Here is a 20,916-nt window from a genome sequence, read left to right as displayed (position 1 = left end):
AACTAGAGTTTTTAAAAATCGTTTTTCTAAGTGGACATAGTATCGACCTCCATTCTAAATAGTTATCTCCATGCCCACAGGATAGCACAGCTCTCAGATCTCATGAGAAGTTCTTTGTGCAGTGCGTGGAGACTAACACAGAAACTTATAACTGAGCCAATTGTGGTGAAGACTACCAGAGTCTTCTCTGTGCATGAGGTTAGGGAAGACCTGGACAAAATAGTGACTCCTGCATATGGCAAGGCCACTGCATCTGTGCGTTCACAGGCACTGCCATTACCTGCACAAGAAACCAGTCAACACTCCAGAATGGATCTGAACGGGCACATAAGCCCCCATCCCCAGCTGAGGAGCATCTGACAGCTGACAACTGCCAGAGACATAAGAATCAGTTTTCACGAGAGATGTGATCCCAGGTAGGTGGCTCCAGCGAGTGGCCCCACACCCATGCACTTAAAACCAACACTAATTGGACTCAGTGGAACATAAAATGAGAACATGAAGTTTGGAAGGTGATGTAAGGGAGGAGCTGGAACAAATTGAAGGGAGTGTGAGAGGTGAATTTGATCAAAATATATTATAAGCATATATGAAATTTTCACAAAATAAATAAGAATATTTAAATCATATTCTACATGATGAGAACACAATGTTATCTAGGTAAGCTTTAAAAATTAAAAATTTAAAGATAAATGTCCTTCCAGCTCATGATTATTTATTCAATATTTTTAAATATTTTTATTTTTATTTTAGGCATATTGAGCATTCCACCTCCATGCTTGTTTGTGCACCATATGTGTACCAGGTGCCCCAGGATGTTGGTTCTCCTAGACCTGGAGTTACAATCAGTTGTGAGTTTCAGACAAATAATGTGGATACTGGGAACCAAACCTGGCTCCTCTGAAAGAGCAGTCAGTGCTCTTAACTGCTGAGCCTCCCTCCAGCCCTTACTTAGCATTTATTATCTTCTACCTTATGCTAGGTGTGGTGACCTACCCCTTTAATCTCAGAACTCAGGAGGCAGAGACAGGTATATCTCCATTAGTTCAAAGCCAACCTGGTCTACATAATAAGTTCCAGGCTAGTCAGGGCTTCATGGTCAGGCCCTGTTTCAAAAATAAAATAAATAAAATAAAACCATCTACTTTGGTATCATACTAAGACAGGAAGCCTAGTCCAACCTGATCTTGCAGCTGAGTGATCAAGAGAAATAGGGCTGGAGAACTTACATGTCCTGCAAGGACCCTCCATCTGTCTTCACCAGCTCTATGTCCTCATGGACAGTGGTACTTATGGACTATATCAACTGGCCCACGATCCTCTAACGTCTCTTGGGTTCAAGACGTGGGAAGAGCAGGAAGTTGAAGGGATGGAAAAAAGTGAAGCTAGAGCAATTATTGCTTTGGACCCATCCCTCATGCTCCCAGCAGATTTATCTGTCCCCCAGCTCTCTCCCAGGCCTTCCCACTACCTCCACATCCACTGAACTTCATCTTCTCTTTTGTTGGTGTGAGACAATCATCTATATTCTGTCAATAATATTTTAAATAAATGCTGATTGGCTGATAGCCAGGCAGAAAGTATAGGTGGGAAAACAAGACAGGAAGTAGAGGTGGGGCAAAGAGAACAGGAGTATTTTAGGAAGAAGGAAGCTCCTCCCGAGTCCTGCCCAGACCTACGAAGAAGCAGGATGTGACCTGCCCCACTGAAAAAGGTAATGAGCCATATAGCTAACTTAGATAAGAATAATGGGTTAATATGAGCTACAAGAGCTAATAAGAAGCCTGAGCTAATGGGCCAATTAGTTTATAATCTTATGGAGACCTTTGTATGATTTCTTTGGGACTTGCCGGCTGTAAGAACTGGACAGGGCAGAAATCCCAACAAGCAGGCCTTCCATGCTACATTTTGTTGAGGTTGTTTTTTTTTTAAATCTATCTAGTCCAAATTGTGTTCCCCAAACATTCTTGAATGTGGAGCCTGCCTTAGAGTGTGGTCCACCAATCCTTAAAGAAAACAGATTCCCTCGCTCTGCGACCGTCAAGTGCCAATAACTTCTCAGCTAGGAATGGGAATGTGTGCTCACCTCCCTCCTCACAGCAGCTTCCACTTCCTCAGCTGATGCTGAGATTTTGTCCAGCTTGAGTTTGTGCAGGTCTAGAGTAAAGTCTGTCATAACTGCTGTGAGTTTCTATGTGCAGCTGCCCTGTTGTACTTTTTGTCTACTGCCTGGGGCTGACCGACTTAAGAGCTGGTCTTTAATTACTACTCCTCCAGTCAGAGTCAGAAGTCAAATTAATACGCTTAGTTAAAGCAGCCTGCAACTTTTCAGAGAATTCTTCCGGGTGCTTCTCTAGCCTTTGGATGCCCAGTAAAAGCTCAGAATTACATTTACATCAAGGCAGATGTATCATGTCATATGAGGAGTGAGCTCATGGTACAAAGAGGAGACTGACTCCCATGGGTTGTCTTCTGACCTATACACACACACATACACATAAACACACACACTATGGCACATATATGCTTACACACATACAAATACACAAAATAAATGAGATGTATTTTTTAGATCCCCATTTAAAAAGAAAAACTGGACACAGGCTACACATGCCTGTAACCCCAGCATTGGTAGGTAGGGGCCCAGAGACAAGCGGATCCCAAGAATCCAATGGCCTCACTGAAGTATTGAGCTCCAGGTTCAGTGAATAATCCTGTCCCCCCATCAATAATCCAGAGAGTGACAGAAGAAGACATCCAATTTCCTGAACTGGCCATTCTATGTGTGCACATTTGCACACTCAGGTGTATGCAGTATAACACACACACACACACATATACACATACTCCAACAATAACAAAAACAAAAGAAAAAAAACTTGGAGCACAAAAACATGGATGAGCTTTCTCCTTGTGATGGGGTGGAGTGAGGCATTGCAGCTAAAGTGACTGCTCAGAAGTAAAGAGCACTTGCTGATCTTCCAGAAGAACAGAGTTCAGTTCCCAGCACCCATGTTGGGCAGCTCACAGCTATCTGAAACTCCAGTTCTAGGGACTCCACTGTCCTCTTCGGGTCTCTGAAAATACCCACATATGCTCACATAGACACACACACACACAAATAAATAAATAAAATAAAAAGTGAAGAGTAAGAAAGTAAATGGAGACAGAACCTCGGTGCGTGGGTTACCTATTACTTATACAAATGATTCCAAATTTATCAGCTTAAAATAATACATGGTAAGTACACTAAATGGATCCCTGCACATCTAGACATGGCTTAGCTGAGTTCTCTGGGATATGGTCTCTCACCAGCCTACAGATAAATGTCATCTTGGGTCATTGTTTCATATCAAGAGTCAATTGTGGAAGCATCTAACTTCATGCTCAGACTTGCATTCTGAGCAAGTGCTATATGATTTTTCCCCTGGGGAGATGTGAACAAACATCTATTCCCCACAGACTGGGCACCAATCACTGACCAAAGTAACAATATCAACAAAGTCCAACTTGATAAGCCATTGAGTTTATTGGGATTACTTGCAAGAGTATGGGTAATGAGTTACTTACAGAAGCATGGATGCCTCAAAGGCAGCTGTGTCAACAAAAGCCAATCTTAGCATGGGGGAAAACTCACAAATACTATATCCCACGTGGGGGAACAGCAGTCCCGAGTTATGATATCCCTGCTCCCATTTGAGGTGCTTATCTGCAAATATATATATATATATATATATATATATATATATATATATATATATATATATATATATATAATAAATTCCCTCTGCTCCTGGAGTGGGGGAAGAAATTTTGAGTGCATGGTGACCATTCTTTGATCCCTGCTGGGGTCAGGTTACAGTCCCTTCACAGCCCCCTCCTCATTTGGTGCCATGGTATAAAGCCAGCCCCAGCAGAACAATAAAGAAGCTGTTCCACCTCAACTTCATGCTCTGTGCATTCATTCAACCTGGACACCCTCCGCCGAGATTCTTGGTTCCAGCCCGCGCTGGCGCGGCACCCACATATAAAGTGAGGATATGTCCATTCCAAGTTGTGGTTGAGGAGGTGTTTATTGTAGATAGAAGGAGAATGCAGCTAGAGGCATCTGGAAGAGTCCAGTGCAGGGAGAGTAAGTAGTACACCAAACATGGCCAGCAGAGTAAACTGGGCCATGGGAGGCAGTGAAGGGCCAAGGAAAGGGGGCAAGAGAAAAAGGTCAGAGAGGGGGGTGGAGAGGGAGAGAGGGAGAGAAAAAGAGAGGAGGGGGGAGAGAGAACCAAGAGAGCAAAACAATAGAAAGCTGAGAGCCAAAAGAGCTCACAGCCAAAATGGCAGGGTTATATAGGAATGAGAAGCTATACAAAGGGAAGCCCATGATCTGGAGAAGTTTAGGGTCAGGGAGGGGTGAGAAGAGCCAGGACATGAGCATGGACCTTCTGTAGCAGGTACTTGAGATACTAAGAGATCCAGGAGGCCAGCATGCACTTTCTGATAGGCACCACAGTTAGGCATTTTGTCCTGAGCTTTTTTTTTAACCTGAAACTGGGTCCCTGCACACCTTGCAGGCAACTCAACAAGCCAGAGTCTCTTCTTCCCAGCAGTCCTTTCTGCTTAAGTAACCTCTGGAAAGAACTTTATGAATCTCATAAATTTCAAGGACATCCTGAGACTTACATGCTTTATTTACTTCCTGGGTCTGTCATTTGTTTGCTTTTTAGATATTTTTTTTTATTTTATATTTATGAGTATGTATATATATTCACCACTTGCATGTCTGGTACCCACTAAAATCAGAGCATGTTGGATCTCCTGGACCTGAAGTTATGAAAATTGTGAACCACCACATAGGGTAATGTGAAATTGAACCTGGGTCCTCTGCAAGAGCAGCAAGTGCTCTTAAACACTGAGCCATCTGTATTGGCTAGTTTTATGTCTACTTGACACAAACTAGAATCATCAGAGAGGAGAGAACCTCAGTTGAGAAAATGTCTCCATACAATGAGGCAGTAGGCAAACCTGCAAGGCATTTTCTTTCTTAGTGATTGATGGGGAAGGGCCCAGCCCACTGTGGGTGGTGCCATCCCTGGGCTGGTGGTCCTGGGTGCTATAAGAAAGCAGGCTGAGCAACCCATGGGGAGCAAGCCAATAAGCAGCTCCCCTCCGTGGCCTCTGCATCAGCTCTTGTCCCCAAGTTCTTGCCCTGTTTGAGTTCCTGTCCTGACTTCCTTCAGTGATGGACTGCAACGTGGAAGTGTCAGTCAAACAAACCATTTCCTTTTTTTTTTTTTTGGTCATGCCTGATTTTGGTCATGGTGTTTCATTACATAACTAGTAACCCTAAGACACCATCTTTTCAGCAGCTCCCTCCCCATAAACACACATTTTTAGGCAGGGTCTCTCATTGAACCTAAGCTCACTGGTTAGCTAAACTGGCTGGCCTGCAAATTCTAGGGATACTTTTGCCTGTGCCTATGAAAAACAGAGAGTAGAGGTAGAAAATTTATATGTAAGAATATAAGGGAAGTGTTCTAGTTTCATTTCTGCTACTGTGATAAAATCCCTTGACAAAAGGCAATTTAGAGAAGGCAGGGTTTATTTGGCTTATAATTCCGGATTACAGTCTATCACATCAGGGAAGTCAAGGTAGAAACTTGAAGCAGCTAGTCACACTGCATCCACTGTGAAGGGAAGAGAGCTGTGAATACATACATGCTCACTCATGCTCAGCCACCTCTCTACACTTACCCAGGCCAAGATTCCCTGCAAAGGGAATAATGCCACTCACGGTGGGCTAGGTCTTTCCTCATCAATTAACAATCAAGACAATCCCCCATATACATGCCCACAGATCAGCCTCAACTAATCAGTCCCTCACTGAGACTTTTTTCCCATTTAATTCCAGCTGGTGTAAAGTTGGCATTTAAAACTAACTGTCCCAGGAATGGAATCAAGTTTTGGGTGCTCAACAATTTTAAATACTACCTCTGGGTCAAGTTGTAAGAAACTGGAAAAGAAACAGTAGGATTCTACTAAATGCAAAGGCCCTTGATGACTCTGGCCTGAGTCAATTCAAAGGGCCAATAAGGTTACAGCCCCATGAACCAATCCTTATCACTCATTGACCTATATGGTCACCACCTCTACAGGAGGTGACCAGAAAGCATTCCACACAGCCTGGGGCTTCCCATGTCTCCTGACACCTCCACCAGGAAAGCGACCTCGTTTCTCAAAGACAAAACAGATTCTAGGTCACATCCCCCTGGAATGAGAGACCAATTGATGTGATTATCTCCAAGAGAAAGGGGGCATCTGCTAAAAGTAGAAACCAATGCCCCAGAAGGGAAGACATCGGGGAACCTAAAAAAGGGTCTCTGATAATTACCTGCCAAGATTTCAGAGCGAAGGGCATTTCCATGTGATAGCAAAAGAAAAAAGGAAAGAGGAGCTGGAATTTTTCAAAGGCTCTCTCTCCTCAGCCACTCACCCACCCAGCCACTTTCTACCTCTACCTACTTGACACGCACAATACGGAACAGACAGCCTCAGCCAAAAGTCAGAAAGAAGGAATTCTATAATGTGTTATTTATAAAATTCAGAGAGCTAATTTCTCAACGAAATGCAATTCCCCATTGACCTGAGTGAGAAAGAAGCAGGGCATATAGCGAGATGAACACAGTGAACCGAAGAATATGTTCAGAATGAGTGTCTCTGGATAGTAAGATTAAAGGTAAATCAATTCCATCCTCTTCAATGTGTCTGTGTTTTCCACAAAGTGCATACATTAGTTTCATAGCCTACAAGGCAGAGGATAAGGACAAGTGTAGCCAAATGATGTCATCTGGATGTGGCATAACCATTGTACGCATGTACTCCCTGCAGTTGTGACTTTCTGCACAAGACCTACTATAGGGCTGTATTATACAGGCCCATATTTCTACGTTGTATGGTGGCCAGAATTTCAGGCTACAGTTTGCACCTGCCCACAGGAGGTGGTCACCTAGCATTTCCAGACAAACTGACGCCATCCTAGACAAAAGGTCAGGATGTGCTAATGTCACCCTGCTTCTTCTTTGTAATTGGAAGGTCGCCTGGGGAAGAGGTGTTAATTCAGTCTATGTGAGAGAGCAGGAAGATAGGAAGACTTGACAAAATGGACGTAGAAAAGTGTGGATGTGACCTAGGAAACAGAATGCTAATTAATTTCCCCCTCAGGTTACATTTTGGTACAAAAGCTGTTTGGAGAATAACTGCAGGTGAATTTTCAGGATGTGAACTCAGGATTTCATGAGGGATCCCTGAAAATTACCTCCCAATGAAGTCATGTGAGTTGTGTCTTTATTCCCACGCCTCCCCTCGGGTCTGAGAAATAATTTATGTCAGGGCTGGACCCCAACAACCTACATGCACAGGGTTGGATCCTTCTCATGGTCCCCACTAGGCTGCTCATGCTCCAGTGCATGGGCCCACATGCGTGTGTATACAGGTAACACGAATTATACTTAGTGGTTTATGTAAAAAAGAAAAGACATGAAGTGGGGAGGTGAGAGGTAAGTCCAGCAAGAGGTATAGAGAAGGTGAATATAATCAAACTGCATTTTATACACATATGAGATTCTCAAAGAATATGTACTCAGAAATAGTGGGCCCCTAAATATTTCATCTTAGATGAGGAAGGGGCCCATGGAGCCCCACCACCAGCACCCTGAGGGACTACTGGCAGTTAACTGTTATTGCGGAAGGGATGTTATTTCCCTCAGTGATATCCTGTAAATAATCACGCTCCTGCAGGCAGCTCTAATTAGACTCAGCAGGTCACAGGCAAGAAGACATGAAAGTAGGAGCTGGACTTCCTGAGAAGACTGGTCCAGCAGGAAATGGAGGGGGGTGGGAGAGGGGAACTGAGTGAAAGCGACTAAACTTGATTACATAAACGCATGAAGCTATCAAACACTTAATAACCAGATTGGCATGCATATGGCTTGAGGGATGCTGGCCTCCTGTACACAGTCCTCCCTTTCATGCTGCAGAGGTTCCCAGACCCTCTCAGAGACCAAATCCACGATAGTCACATCCCCCCTCTAAAGTAATATGTATTATTTGCTTAGAACCCACACACATCCTCTTGAGTATGCTAAACTATCTCTTAAACTGTAATATAATGCTAAATATTTGGGTGCTATGTAAGTAGTTTTGATATTCTATCACTTAGTGAATAGTAATTTTAAAAATTTAGGGCTTGGGAAGATAGCTCAGTGGTTAAATGCTTGCCTAAAGCATGAGGACGTTTAGATCCTGAAGCCTACACAAATACCAGGTGGGTGTGGTGCCCTGCCTGTAATCCCCTAAACAAACTGACTCATAGACTGGCCATATCCGTTAGCTCTGGGTTTGATTGAGAGCCCCTGCCTCATTGGATCAGGTAAAAGACTGATTAAGAATGATTCCTGATATCAACTTCAGGCTCCCACATGTATGTACACAATGCACACCTACACGTGTGTATACAGAAAGAGAGAGAGAGACAGAAGAAACACTTGCACATGCTCAGTTTAGATACAGTATGTCTCTGTAGCTGTTTGGATATGTGGGTGTGGAATCCACACAGAGCTGACTATAACCTTAGGAAACACTTTTGGGAAGTCACCATTAATCTCTTGGAGATTGAGAGCCAATCTCAGCCTGTAATCAGTGTGTCCTCTGAGACATCTTTGGTGCAAGTCACCTTGGGACAAAATATCTGGGCGAATGAATTTAAGGGAAGAAACTTTTACTTTGACTCAGAAGTTCAGAGGTTTCTGATCCGTTGTTGTGGCATGTGATAAGGCAGAGTATCATTGTAGGGAAAGTATGGTGGGGCATAGCTGTTTACCTATGGAAGCCAGGACAGGCAAAGGAGGGGGCCAGGGACAATATCTCCTTCAAGAGTATGCCCATGGTGACCTGCTTCCTACTGGGCCCCATCTCATAAAGTTTATACCATCTATGATACTTCATTAAGATATAAATCTATCAATGGATCCATCCATTGAAGAGGTCAGACTCTCACAAACCAATCACTTCCCAAATGTCTGAATGAAACTCTGCTAAGAAACACATCTACAATACGCAAGCTTTGGGGGAACATTTCAGAGCCAGACCATAATAGCTATCAACCCAGGTGTGAGCGGTAGGCTTTAAAACAGTTGGAGCAGGCTGGAGTGGTAGCTCAGCAATTAAGAATGTGCACTGTGCTTGCAGAGAACCCTAGTTTGAATCCCAGCACCCAAGTCCAGCAGCTTACAACCGCCTGTACCTCCATCTCCAGGAGATCAAATGCCCTTTTCCGACCTCCTGGGGCAACTGCACTCATGTGCACATCTCCCTGCACAGATATATAACCATACACATACTTAAAAACAAAAGAAAATGTTTAAGATAAGAACAGAATCAGGGCTAGAGAAGTGGCTCAGTGGTTAAGAGCATTGGCTAATTTTCCAAAGGACCTATGTTAGGTTCTCAGCTCACAACTGTCTGTAAGACCAGTCCTAAGATCCAGTGCCCTCATCAGACCTCCTCAGGAACCAGGTATATATGCTGCACAGACATACATACTGACAAAACACCCATACACATGACATAAATAAATTGAAAAATATGTAGAGCAGAAAATGGTTTGCCTATCTTCAAACGTAGGTAGAGAAATTGAGAAAGACCATAATCTAAAATGGAACATTGAAGGAATTCATGCCTGGTAATATAAACCTGGTCATATATAAACTTGGCCTCTCCAAGTCAGTGGCCTTGGAGTTCATAACCCTAGGAGGAACGTAGTATTGTTGTTTGACTACATGGGCATGCTGCCAAATTGCCTTCTAAATATTCGTTTTATGCCCATGAATTATGCTACTCTCAGCCTTGGCCAGAGAAGCTGCTTCTACCATGGGTAGCAGTTAAGACAAAGAGTCATAACTGGCCAATGTACTGAGAATAAAAGATTGTTGATGCCAGGCTGTGGTGAACACACCTTTAATTACAGCACTGGAAGGCAGACGCAGGCAAATCTCTGAGTTCAAGGCCAACTTGGTCTACAGAGTGAGTTCCAGGACAGCCAAGGCCACACAGAGAAACCCTGTCCTGTCTGATGTTGGGGGGACAACTGTTGAATGCTAAGCCTAAAACAGAACTAACCCTCACGCCCCAAGACTCAGGAAACATCACAGAAGAGAGGCAGTTAAGAATGTAAGAGCCAGAGGATGCAGAGAATACTGTGGAATGCTATCTTCCAGACAAGATGTGGCCATTGCAGTAACAGACAGCCCCGTGCTGCTGTGGTCACCTGCACCAGACTGAACCATCAACAACAGTCAACGTCCCCGCAGGCAGCACTAGCTGGACTCAGTGGGTTACAGAAGAAAAGGAACAGGGAGAGGAAATGGTGAGCACAAGGAGATGTGTTGAAGTGGTATCCAGAGGGAGTCAAAAGGGAGATTTAGAGGTACATAATGTCAAGGTACACTGTATATATGTATGAAATTGTCAAATAAGAGAAAAAGATATTTAAAAATGCAGAATGCAGTGCACCATTGAGGCCACAAATAAGATTTGAGAGCTGGCATGGAGAATCAAAACTGGGAGTTAGAGATGACATCTTTTCTGCGACTAAGTCATAGTGGTTTGAATGAGAATGGCCCCCATAAATGCATATGTTTGAATAGTTAGTCCCCAGTTAGAGGAACTCTTTGGGAAGGAGAGCTGTGTGACCTTGTTGGAGATATGTCACTGGGAGTGGGCTTGAAGGTTAAAAAGTGCACCCCAGGTCCAGTCTCTCTCTCTCTCTCTCTCTCTCTCTCTCTCTCTCTCTCTCTCTCTCTCTATCTCTATCTCTATCTCTATCTCTATCTCTCCCTGCTGCCTTTGGATCAGGTGTTGCTCCAGAACCTTTTGTATGCCCACTTCTCTCCATGATGATCATGAACTAACCCTCTAAAACTGAAACAAACCTTAAATGCTTTCTTTTATAAGAATTGCCTTCGTCACAGTGTCTCTTCACAGCAATAGAATACTAATTAAGACTATGGATGTGTGCCTGTGTGAGTTCCTGTGTCCCACGTGCATGTAGATGACTGGCCATCCTTTATAAACCAATTAAGACAGCCAACTTGATAATAAAAAAGCAGAAAAGAAAGATTTATTCACTATGGTCAAATTGGAAAGACTGACAAGGAGATCCAGAGACCTCAAGTCTCCACCTTTGGGGTTCTGTAAAGACCACAGGTCTCTTAAAGAAGAGACCATAATTATGCATATTAAGTAGTCCTCGCTTAGGCAAGGTTGTGAACAAAACTGACCCATCATTGCTCTCCTGTAAGGCAGTCTGAAGGGTTTTATGTTTGTTTGTTTGTTTGTTTGGCTGGTTGGTTGATTTTTGGTTTTTCGAGACAGGGTTTCTTTGTAGTTTTGGATCCTGCCCTGGAACTAGCTCTGTAGACCAAGCTGGCCTTGAACTCATAGAGATCAACCTGCCTCTGCTTCCAGAGTGCTGGGATTAAAGGCATGTACTTTGAGATGAGAAAATAACTTCAAATGTCCTAAGAGCTGGGGAATATTAAGTATTTTAATCTTTGTGATGCTATTATAATTGAAATTGTATTTTTTTTAAGGTTATGAGTGCAGGTGCACGAAAACCTCACCTGTCTTTGATGTTTCTTCCACCATTTTTTGAGTCAGAGTCTCTCACTAGCCAAGAGATGGCCAACTGGAGGGTAGGCTGATGGCCAGTCAGTCCAGGAATCCTCATTTTAGTATCCCCAGAGTCTCACCATCAAACCAGCTGGCATGTTTTCACGTGGGTTCTGGGAGTCAAACTCAGCGCCTGTGCTTGTAAAGCAAGCACTTTACCAACTGAACCATCTCCCTAGCCCCGTGAATTGTATTCTTAATTCAGTTTTTTGATTGTTCATTCCAAGAGTAAAAAAAACATAACTGGGGTAGCAACCAGATGGCTCAGCTAAAGGCACTTGACACCAAACATGGTGAGTTTGATCCTGGAACCCACACGATGAGAAATGATTGCTGAGGGATGTCTTCTAGCCTACACACACACACTGTGGTGGTTGGTAAACACACACACACACACACGTGCGCGCACACACACTAAATACATGTATATAGTATTCGAGCATTCCTCAAGACTACTGATAATAGTACTAGTACTATTGGTAGATCCCTTAGGATTTTCAAAATGCAAGACCGTGTCATCTACTAGTAGGGATAGGTTGGCTGATATCTTTTCAAAATCAAGAGAAATCACGAGAGGAACTCCATAAAAGTGAATTCCTCAAAAATTCCGAACAGAATTTCTAGGTATGATCCCGCCTCCCCAGCTTTCTGTTCCCCTCCCCCACTTCTGGAACGCAATCTGCGTGCTTGTCCTCCTGGTTGCCATGGTGAGAGGAGCTCTGGGCACACTCATTCTAGCAGCCAGGAAAGACTGGTGTGTGGTTAGGGGTGGGTGAACTCCTGCCCATTCAGCTAGGGGATCCTGGTCCAAATCCGGGTACCTAGTTAGGAACCATGCCTGTGGTGCTACCCTCCACCGACCGCGGCCAGGACTCGCGCGTCGGGGCTCCAGAATGGCGCCAAGCAGCCCAGGCCACTTCACGCAAGGCGCACCTTCTGACCGATCGCTGCGGGCAGGAGGCGGTGACCATGTGGCAGCCCAAAGACAGTGTGCTAGACCCGAACTTGGCTCGCCACCTGGGCCGCGCCGCCTACATGGAGCCCTGGCGCTTTCGCGTGGAGATGCTGAAAGGCGGCGGCACCCTGGAGAAGCCACCGCCCGGAGAAGGCGTCACTCTGTGGAAAGGGAAGATGAAGCCCCCGGCCTGGTACGCGCGCCTACCGCTGCCTATGCACCGCGACGCGCGTGCCCAGCAGACCGCCGAGGTTGTGCACGCGCACGCGCGCGGGGTGCGCCTCACTGCCGCCCGCCTAGGCCGCGCGCAGCACCAGATCAATGGGCAACTGCGGCTTTTGCTGCGCCAGCGCGAAGCCAGCGATCGCAGACTCAGCGAGGTGCGCAAGGGCCTGCTCATAAACCAGCAGAGCGTCAAGTTGCGGGGCTACCGACCCAAGTCCGAGAAGGTGTGACCCTCCCCGCCACCACACCAGAGGCAGAGGTTGACGCTTCCTCAGACGGACAACACCTCCCATGGTCCATTTCCAGCGAGAACAACCCCAGGATAGGGTGGCTATGCCTCCAAGTTCCAAAGCCTAAAAGTCTCCCCTAAAGTATTACAAAATTGGAGTGGCAATCTGTACCCCGAAGAAACAAAGTTTGGCCACCCGTCCTCTATAAGCCAATTAGAAGAGCCAAATTAATAGTAGAAAGCCGAAAAAAGGATTTAATCAATGAGGACACACCGAGAAGAGGGACAAAGAGATCCATTCAGTGACCCTCTTCTGTCCATCTTCGTGATCCTCAGTGAGATTAAAATTTAAAGAGGGAGCCATGATGTCCACATCTAAGCAGTCCGAGTCAAGCTGATCCTGCTCATCGCTGACCTTTTGACTCAGCTCTGTCTCCCCAACAAGGCGGTCTGACCAGCAGTATTGTGTGAAATCCCTTTCTGGAATGAAAAGTCCTCTTCCAGCAGGCACCAGGACTTTTCCTTCTCCCAGTATGAGGGATCTAGGGTGAATTCCAGTTTCCTGGGGTTCACTGATAGATTGAAGGACACAAGTGTCTCTTTAGAATATCTCCATTCCTGTCAGGCTGCTTACAAACGAATAAAATCCCCAGCTCCTTTAGCCAGTAGACAAACTGTTCCAAATCCTTTCTGAGTCACAGGGCATGAAAATCTTCCCAACGAGGAAAATCCACAGCCCCAAGTCTGAACATCAAATCACCTCTACCCATGCTCCAACAGTGGTCTGCCTTGGCTACAAGGCCATGATGCCCCAACTTCACAAGAGAAACGCCCACCTTCATAAGGGTACTTGATGACACTGTGGTTCTCAAACCAGATGAACCACAATCCCACACAAAATGGAAGTACAAGCATTCGGGAGGCAGAGACAGGTGGATCTCTGTGAGTTCAAGGCCAGCCTGGTCTACAAGAGCTAGTTCCAGGACAGGCTCCAAAGCTACAGAGAAACCCTGTCTCAAAAAAACAAAAAAAAATGGAAACTAAAGTCCAGCACTGAGCTAGGGAGATAGCTCAGCGGGAAAGAGCCCTTGCTGTGCTAACATGAAGACCTGAGTTTGAATACTCACATCCACAGAACAGTCAGACATGACTGAGAGTGCCGGTAGTCCCAGCACTGAAGGCTGGAACTTAGCCCAGGCATCAAACTTTTAAAAAGCCCCAGACCCGGGCTAGAGAGATGTCTCAAAACCTTTAAAGGCTAGGCTCACAACCAAATATATAAAAGGTCCCAGACCCACTCCCCACTCCCAATGGAGTAAAACTCCTCCAATTGCAAGTTCCAATCTCTGAAGTTCACAAGGATGTGATGTCTCTCCACTATGAACGATAACTCCCCACCTCCAGCCTTTTCCTAAGAGTAATTCTCCCCTTCTTTTCTAGATTCCAGACAAGGCTGACAGCATGCTGGTCTGGGAGAAAGAGGAGCTGAAGTCCATGAAGAGAAAAATGGAGAAAGACATGGAGAAATCGGAGACCTTGCTCAAGGTTAGGGGGTACTGGAGAAGGACACCTGGATGCCTAAGGCACAAACTGCTCTGACCTATGTGGGGATGAATATGGTCAAAGTACATTGTGTACAGTTATAAAAATGTCACAGTGAAACCCGTTGTGTAAAATTAGTATAAAAACTTCTTGGTTTCTCGAGACAGGGTTTCTCTGTACAGTCCTGGCTGTCCTGGAACACAGAGATCCACCTGCCTCTTCTCCAGAGTGCTAGGATTAAAGATGTGCACCACTATTGCCCTGCAATAAAAAACGTTTTTTTAAAAAAAACACAGCAAATAACTAAATAGCCCTCTTCTCCTGATACTCAACTGCTAGTCAGTTCTGTCTACAGACTCCTCTAGGTGGGAATGGTATCTGACCAATTTGTCCCTGTTAGCAGGGCACCGAGCCCCCACTCAGCATACTCTAGCACACAGAAGAAACTTGACGAATATTTAGATTCATGTAGGAAAAACATTATTTTCTGAAGTACCAAGATTGAACACACTGAGTTCTATCACGGGACCACTTTTTGATTATTTTAAATGGTGAATATATTGGAAAGGGAGGTTGTACATGTCCTGTAGGTGCCGCTAGGAAGCCATGAATCAATTGTTTGTGAAGCTGAAACAAGAGACAGTTGTGAGCTACCCAATATGTGTTCTCTCCTTTCACCGTATGGGCCCTAGGTATTGAACTCAGGTCGTAAGAATTAGCTGCAAGCACCTTTACTTGCTAAGCCATCTTATGAGCCTTTGGTACAATGTCTTCAGCCTTGTGTTCTGTATGCCCTGTCATAACTACTCACAGAGGCCAGAGCAGCATAAAGTCACCAGAACCAGTGTGCCCAGGAACAGGCTTAAATTGTGTCCTGATTAAAATAAATAAATAAATAAATAAATAGGGGGCTGGAGAGGCAGTTCAATGGCTGCTCTTCCAGAGGTCCTGAATTCAATTATCAGCAAGCACACAGTGACTTACGATCATCTATAATGGGATCTGATTCCCATTCTGGCATTTAGGCATACATACAGATAGAGCATTTATATACATACATAAATAAATAAATAAATAATAAGTCTTTCTTTTTTACTTAAAGAAATAAAAATCAAAACAGGCACCAGTCTATAGACTGTAATTTGCTACCACCCTCCCCTCCCAAAAAAAACTCGCAAAACTACCAGCTTGGTTCAGGAGATGAAGAGAAAATGCACCAGGAAAAAGCACCTGTTTCCAAAAGCCTCTCCAGCATCTAGGTGGGAGATGTGTTTACAATGACATTTACATATGCAAAAGGACTTCTATTTTTGACGAAGTTGGGCTGCACTTTAACAATGAGCTGAATCAGCTTTTGTATTTTGGGGTGGCTTCAGCCCTACCCTCAACCCCCAAGCTGACTTTCTCTGTCTCTCAGGCTCTGGCCTCCTGCCGGGACAATCTGGACTTCTACTATCAGGAAAGGCTTCAAGCTGTGGATCTCATGAACCAGCCGCTGGACAAGGTTCTGGAGCAAGCTGGCCGCCACTCCTGGGTGGACATCACCCGACCCCCAACTCCTCGAACTCAGGGCCTGAAAACACCTCCCCCTGACCCTGTGGGCACATATACCCCAGGTAGGCACCCTGGGAAGGTCTCTGCTAAACCTATGTCTTCCATTAACTAACTGTTCCTTAAGTACACAGCCTTGTGTGGCCTCTTTCCCTGGACGCTTCTAATAACACCCATACATTCACAGGTTCCACTTCAAAAGAAGTCAGTCCAAGGCACAATTTAAATTATCCTCAGTTACTAGCCCTTACCTGGGCATTCTCCCAGTCCTTCATCCATGGCCCTTCACCTTTGGCCTACCACCATCATAGAAAGGGGAGGGGGAGGAGAGTTAGAGCAGCCTGTGGCCCCCATGGACATCCTGTGCTTTCACAGCCTGTGCTAAGGCCTTGTTTGAAGCCAAGCGCTTGTTGATGGAGTCCAAAGACACCTTAGCGGAGATGGCAAAGAATGAGATGGACATTCAAAATCAGCAACAGGAGATCAGCGACCGTGTATGCGGCACACTGGCGCAGAAGATGCGTGAGACCTCGGAGTTGAAGGTGCCCAGGCAACCTGGAGAGGCTCCAGAGGGTGGCTACTGCTGGAGTAGGTGGGGAAGGAAGGGACAGTGGCCCAGTTGGAGACCTCTGTGTTCCCCCATCTGCAGGAAAGAATGACCATGACTTTGGGGCTAATGAGGGGAACTATCCACCGGTGCATGAAATTCAATCAAGAGATGTATGTCACGAGGGGCCTTATCAAGGTAAGGTTTGAGGGAGAATTCTGTAAGAAGGGGACTGGCGAGTGCATGTATGTGGTAAGCTCAGCCTCACTGTTCCCCACAACAAACTCTTCCAGGGTCCTCTGTTGAAAAAAAATCTGGAGGCTCGAGAGAAGCTGAACAGACCCTTGGTTCGCATGTATCAGAGACACGTGGGCACCCAGCTCCCCGAGGCTACGCGCCTTGCCCAGGTATGCTTCTCGGTGTGGTGGGGGCCCCGTCCTGCTAAGTTCTCTTCCCCAAGTACACCTGACCTTGGAAGAACCCGACAGCGTTTCAAACCAGTCACGTTGCTGCACACCATTCTCGGTTTGGCCCTCCCACAGTCCAGTCTGAAACTCTTAGCAAACGTTGCTCAGATGTGTTCCACCATTCCTGGAGCATCCTGCTGTAAGAGCATCCCCTCCCTCAGCCATCTCAGGCATTTATGCATGTGTTGTGTTGTTTTTTTACACGAACCTGGGTCAGCTTTTTTTTTTCCCTGGGACCTATGCAACTGACATCTACCTCCTCGGCTATGCTTTTTCCAAAGCGGGGCCCTTCCAGGTGCACGCCTGGCAAGTGTTAACATCTGCCCCTGCATAGAATTCTGACCTTCTTCACATCTACTCTACGCTCATGCCTACCAGATATAGCACCAGCTCAAGGCTCTGGGTTTGGCTCGCTAGTCCTCCAGCACTGCCCACTCCCTTCCCAGCACAGCCCCTTCTTCCCCAACACCATCCAACTTTTCCCCAGCCTAAGTCTCCTTAGCGAGACCCCGCTCCACCCGCAACACATCCCGTCCCCAGTTTGACTCCGCTCCACCTCAGAACAGCCCCCACCTCCCCCAGCACTGCCTAGATCCTCCTCAGAAAGACTTTGCTAGCTCCAATACTTCCTAAAAGCTCCACCCCTGCGCAGAACGTCCACACCCCTTCTTCACAAGACCGGAGCCTCCACAACAGACCTGCTGCCCTGTCCCTTTTAAAGCACTGTTCCTCCCCCTGCAAAGTCCCTTGATCCTTTGCCAGGACCTGCCCCTCCCAGTGCAGCCTTGCCACCTCCTCGCCGAGGCCCCGCCCTTCCCCAGCAAGATCGCTGCCCTCTCCTTCTCCAGGGTACTGACAAGCTGATGCGCCACAACTTGCACATGGAAAAGAATTTAGAAGCGCTCCGCACAACACACGACAACCTCGCCTGGAGCCTCAACTGCAAAAAGATAGGACATGACGTCGACTACGATGTCGTGCGCCTGCGCCTGCGCCAGCGCCACCCACATGTGTGCTATGCGCAGGCACAGAACCTGGTCAACGACTGGGACCCTCGCACACCACCGCGCAACCGAACCAGTACTGTTCCCAAGTGACCACAGCTGGCCTTGTGCTCAGGCGACCGGAGAGGTGTCCCCAGCTAGATAGCTCTCCCTCCCCTCTGACTCATCTTCCCTTCAAACGCCCTCTAGCAGAACTATAATTAAAGATATTGTCACTTATTAGGCACCTACTTATGTCAATCGTGCCACAAAACCTAATGTGCACTTGGTGTCAGATTGTTAGGATCCAAATCCGGGTCCCTGGTTTCAAGCTGCGTGGCTTTGGGTCACGCACACACTGTCCTTTTCCAACCTCAGTCGCTCTGGCCTGTAAAGAACAGCCCCTGTTCTGAATGGTTGTGATAAGAACAGATGAGTATATCTATAGAAAGTCGGTAGCATAGCTACTCCCTATCGGAACTTGAGCAGTAACACAGAACTGTTATTTACATTTCATGAAATGAAATGAAACCCAGGCAAAGAGAAGTTAAGCCCAAGGTCACACAGAATCTCCATCCAAGGCTATAGAGCCTGCCCTCTTAGCAGAATGCCTCTGGTCTCTGCTTCTATCCTCACCCCACAAAAAGTACCAGACTCAGAACGAGGCAGGTGGCAGCACTGCCCTTGTGAAGCTCACAAATCCATCCCCTGCAGCTAGCTGTGTTCTCTTAGGAGAGGCCCATTCACATCCTGTTGTAGCTCAGTTCCTCCTGTGTGTTCTGGTTACCTCAAACACCAACAGAGAACTCTGCTGTCTGTTCTCCCTGGGTCCCAGGACCTAGAAATCACAGACAAGGGGTGCTTACTGCAGTCACACTGTAGAATCTGAATTCATGGATTCAACCTGTGCCAATTTGAAAAGAGTCTTAGGACTCGAGGGCTCAGACTTCTACGTCAACATCTGTCAGCCTCTTTTCCCTTCCCCCAAACCGGTCAGGAAGGAACACACCCACCGGAAGGGAGTGATTGTTTGCTTTTTGTTTTTTAGCTATGTGTACTTGTATTGGGAGATCTGTGCGCATATGAGTGTGGTTGACCACAGGAGCCAGAAGAGGGCGCCAGATTCCTAGAGCTGGAATTACAGGGTGTTGGGAGCCACCCTTTGTTGATCCTGGGAGTTGACAACTGAACATCCACCCTCTGCAAACGCAGCACACACTCCTAACCAGGGAGCCATCTCTCCAGCCCCAACCCAAGGGAACTTAGAAAAGACATGAGGGTTGAACCTCATGGATCAGATTCCGTCTTTGTGCGTCCCCCTACTCACTAGGAAAAGTCTTGTAGCCACCAATCAAAGCTTGTGACACTTTTGTGGTCATTTATAAACAGTGGCAGAGCATTGAAATCCCAGTCATTCTGACTCGCCACAGCCCCCCCTAGCAGGGACAAAGCAGAAAAGGGCCTGCCTCCTTGCTTCAGCCCCCTAACTGGGAATATGTGTCCTCCTGGCAGTCTGCTTAGCACCCTGTGATTGCACATCTCGTTCTTTCAGCTCCTGGCTTCACTGTGGCAGATGCTCTCCAGGGGTAGTGCAGAAACACTGTCTTAATATCCTTAAGTGCAAAAAGGTCATGGTGTGTCTCTGGGGGAGAGAGGGGAATGCTGCGAGATGTGTTGGCACAGACCTGTCATTCAGCATCTGGGTGGAGGCAGAAGGATCAAGAGTGCAGGCTCATCCTCAGTTACACAGAAAGTTCAAGGCCAGCCTGGGCTACAAGAAACCTACCCTCAAACAAAAAGGAGGCTGGGCTAAACAAAATATTTATACCGCTCCCTCTAAGAACCAGAGTACATGGCAGAAGAGGGGGTGAGAAGAATGTATGAGCCAGAAGAAGGTAAATAGCTAAAGAAAGCCATCTTCTAGAGAGGACAGATGCAATCACAAACCTACAGCAGCTGAGGCAGCCTGCAGCTGGCCTGTCAACAGTCAGGTATGGATGGGGGAGGGATTCATGGAGCCCCATCCTTCCCTGGTGGCTCCTGATAGATTCATGGAAGAAAGTCAATGTCTTAGGTGAGTACCCACTGATAAACCCACCAGGCTGCGGTGGATTGTTCTAATCCAATGGTCACACAGAAATTCCTGCTAAACTTAGTGGAAAACAAAGCAAAAAGAGATCAATCTGTGAAGAGAAATGATAGGGATGGGAGGGAGATAATGGGGTGGGAGCATCAGAATGTATCATATACATGTATGAGATTGTCAAAGGACAAACTTAATAACAGAGGAGGCTGAGTAGATATCTCAGTCAGAAGAGTGAGGACCTGAGTTCAGATCCCCAACACCCAAATCAAAGTCAGACCAGGCAATTCTAATCTATAACCTCAGAGCTGGGCCAGCCTGAGACAGACTCATTCCTGGCTTTGCTGGCCAGCCTGTCTAAACTATTGGTAAGCTCCAGGTTCAGCAACAGACTCTGTCTCCAAAAAACTAAGGTAGAGTGACAGAGGAAGCCACCTAATGTCAACCCTGGCTTCCACATACACATATGTGTGGTATAGGAGGTTTTTCAGTTCGTGTGTTTCTTTCATTGGCTAATGAATAAAAAAACTGCGTTGGGACTGATAGGGCAGAACTTAGGTAGGCAGAGAAGACAGAACTGAATGCTGGGAGGAAGAAAGCAGAGTCAGAGAGA

The 20,916-nt window shown here is 46.2% G+C and overlaps 1 protein-coding gene across 1 annotated transcript; it reads left to right on the top strand.

Annotated features, from left to right (window-relative positions):
• The first annotated feature begins 12,555 nt into the window (after positions 1 to 12,555).
• On the top strand, positions 12,556 to 18,334 carry Tektl1 (tektin like 1). The gene is made up of 7 exons (XM_075982108.1): positions 12,556 to 13,125; positions 14,571 to 14,675; positions 16,090 to 16,288; positions 16,599 to 16,765; positions 16,873 to 16,968; positions 17,064 to 17,177; positions 18,086 to 18,334. Exons 1-7 carry the CDS (start codon positions 12,556 to 12,558, stop codon positions 18,332 to 18,334), a joined length of 1,500 nt encoding a protein of 499 aa, XP_075838223.1.
• Positions 18,335 to 20,916: the final 2,582 nt, after the last annotated feature.

Source organism: Microtus pennsylvanicus, chromosome 8 (assembly GCF_037038515.1).
Source record: "Microtus pennsylvanicus isolate mMicPen1 chromosome 8, mMicPen1.hap1, whole genome shotgun sequence".
Lineage (NCBI taxonomy): Eukaryota > Metazoa > Chordata > Mammalia > Rodentia > Cricetidae > Microtus > Microtus pennsylvanicus.
This window is presented reverse-complemented; position numbering and strand designations above follow the sequence as displayed.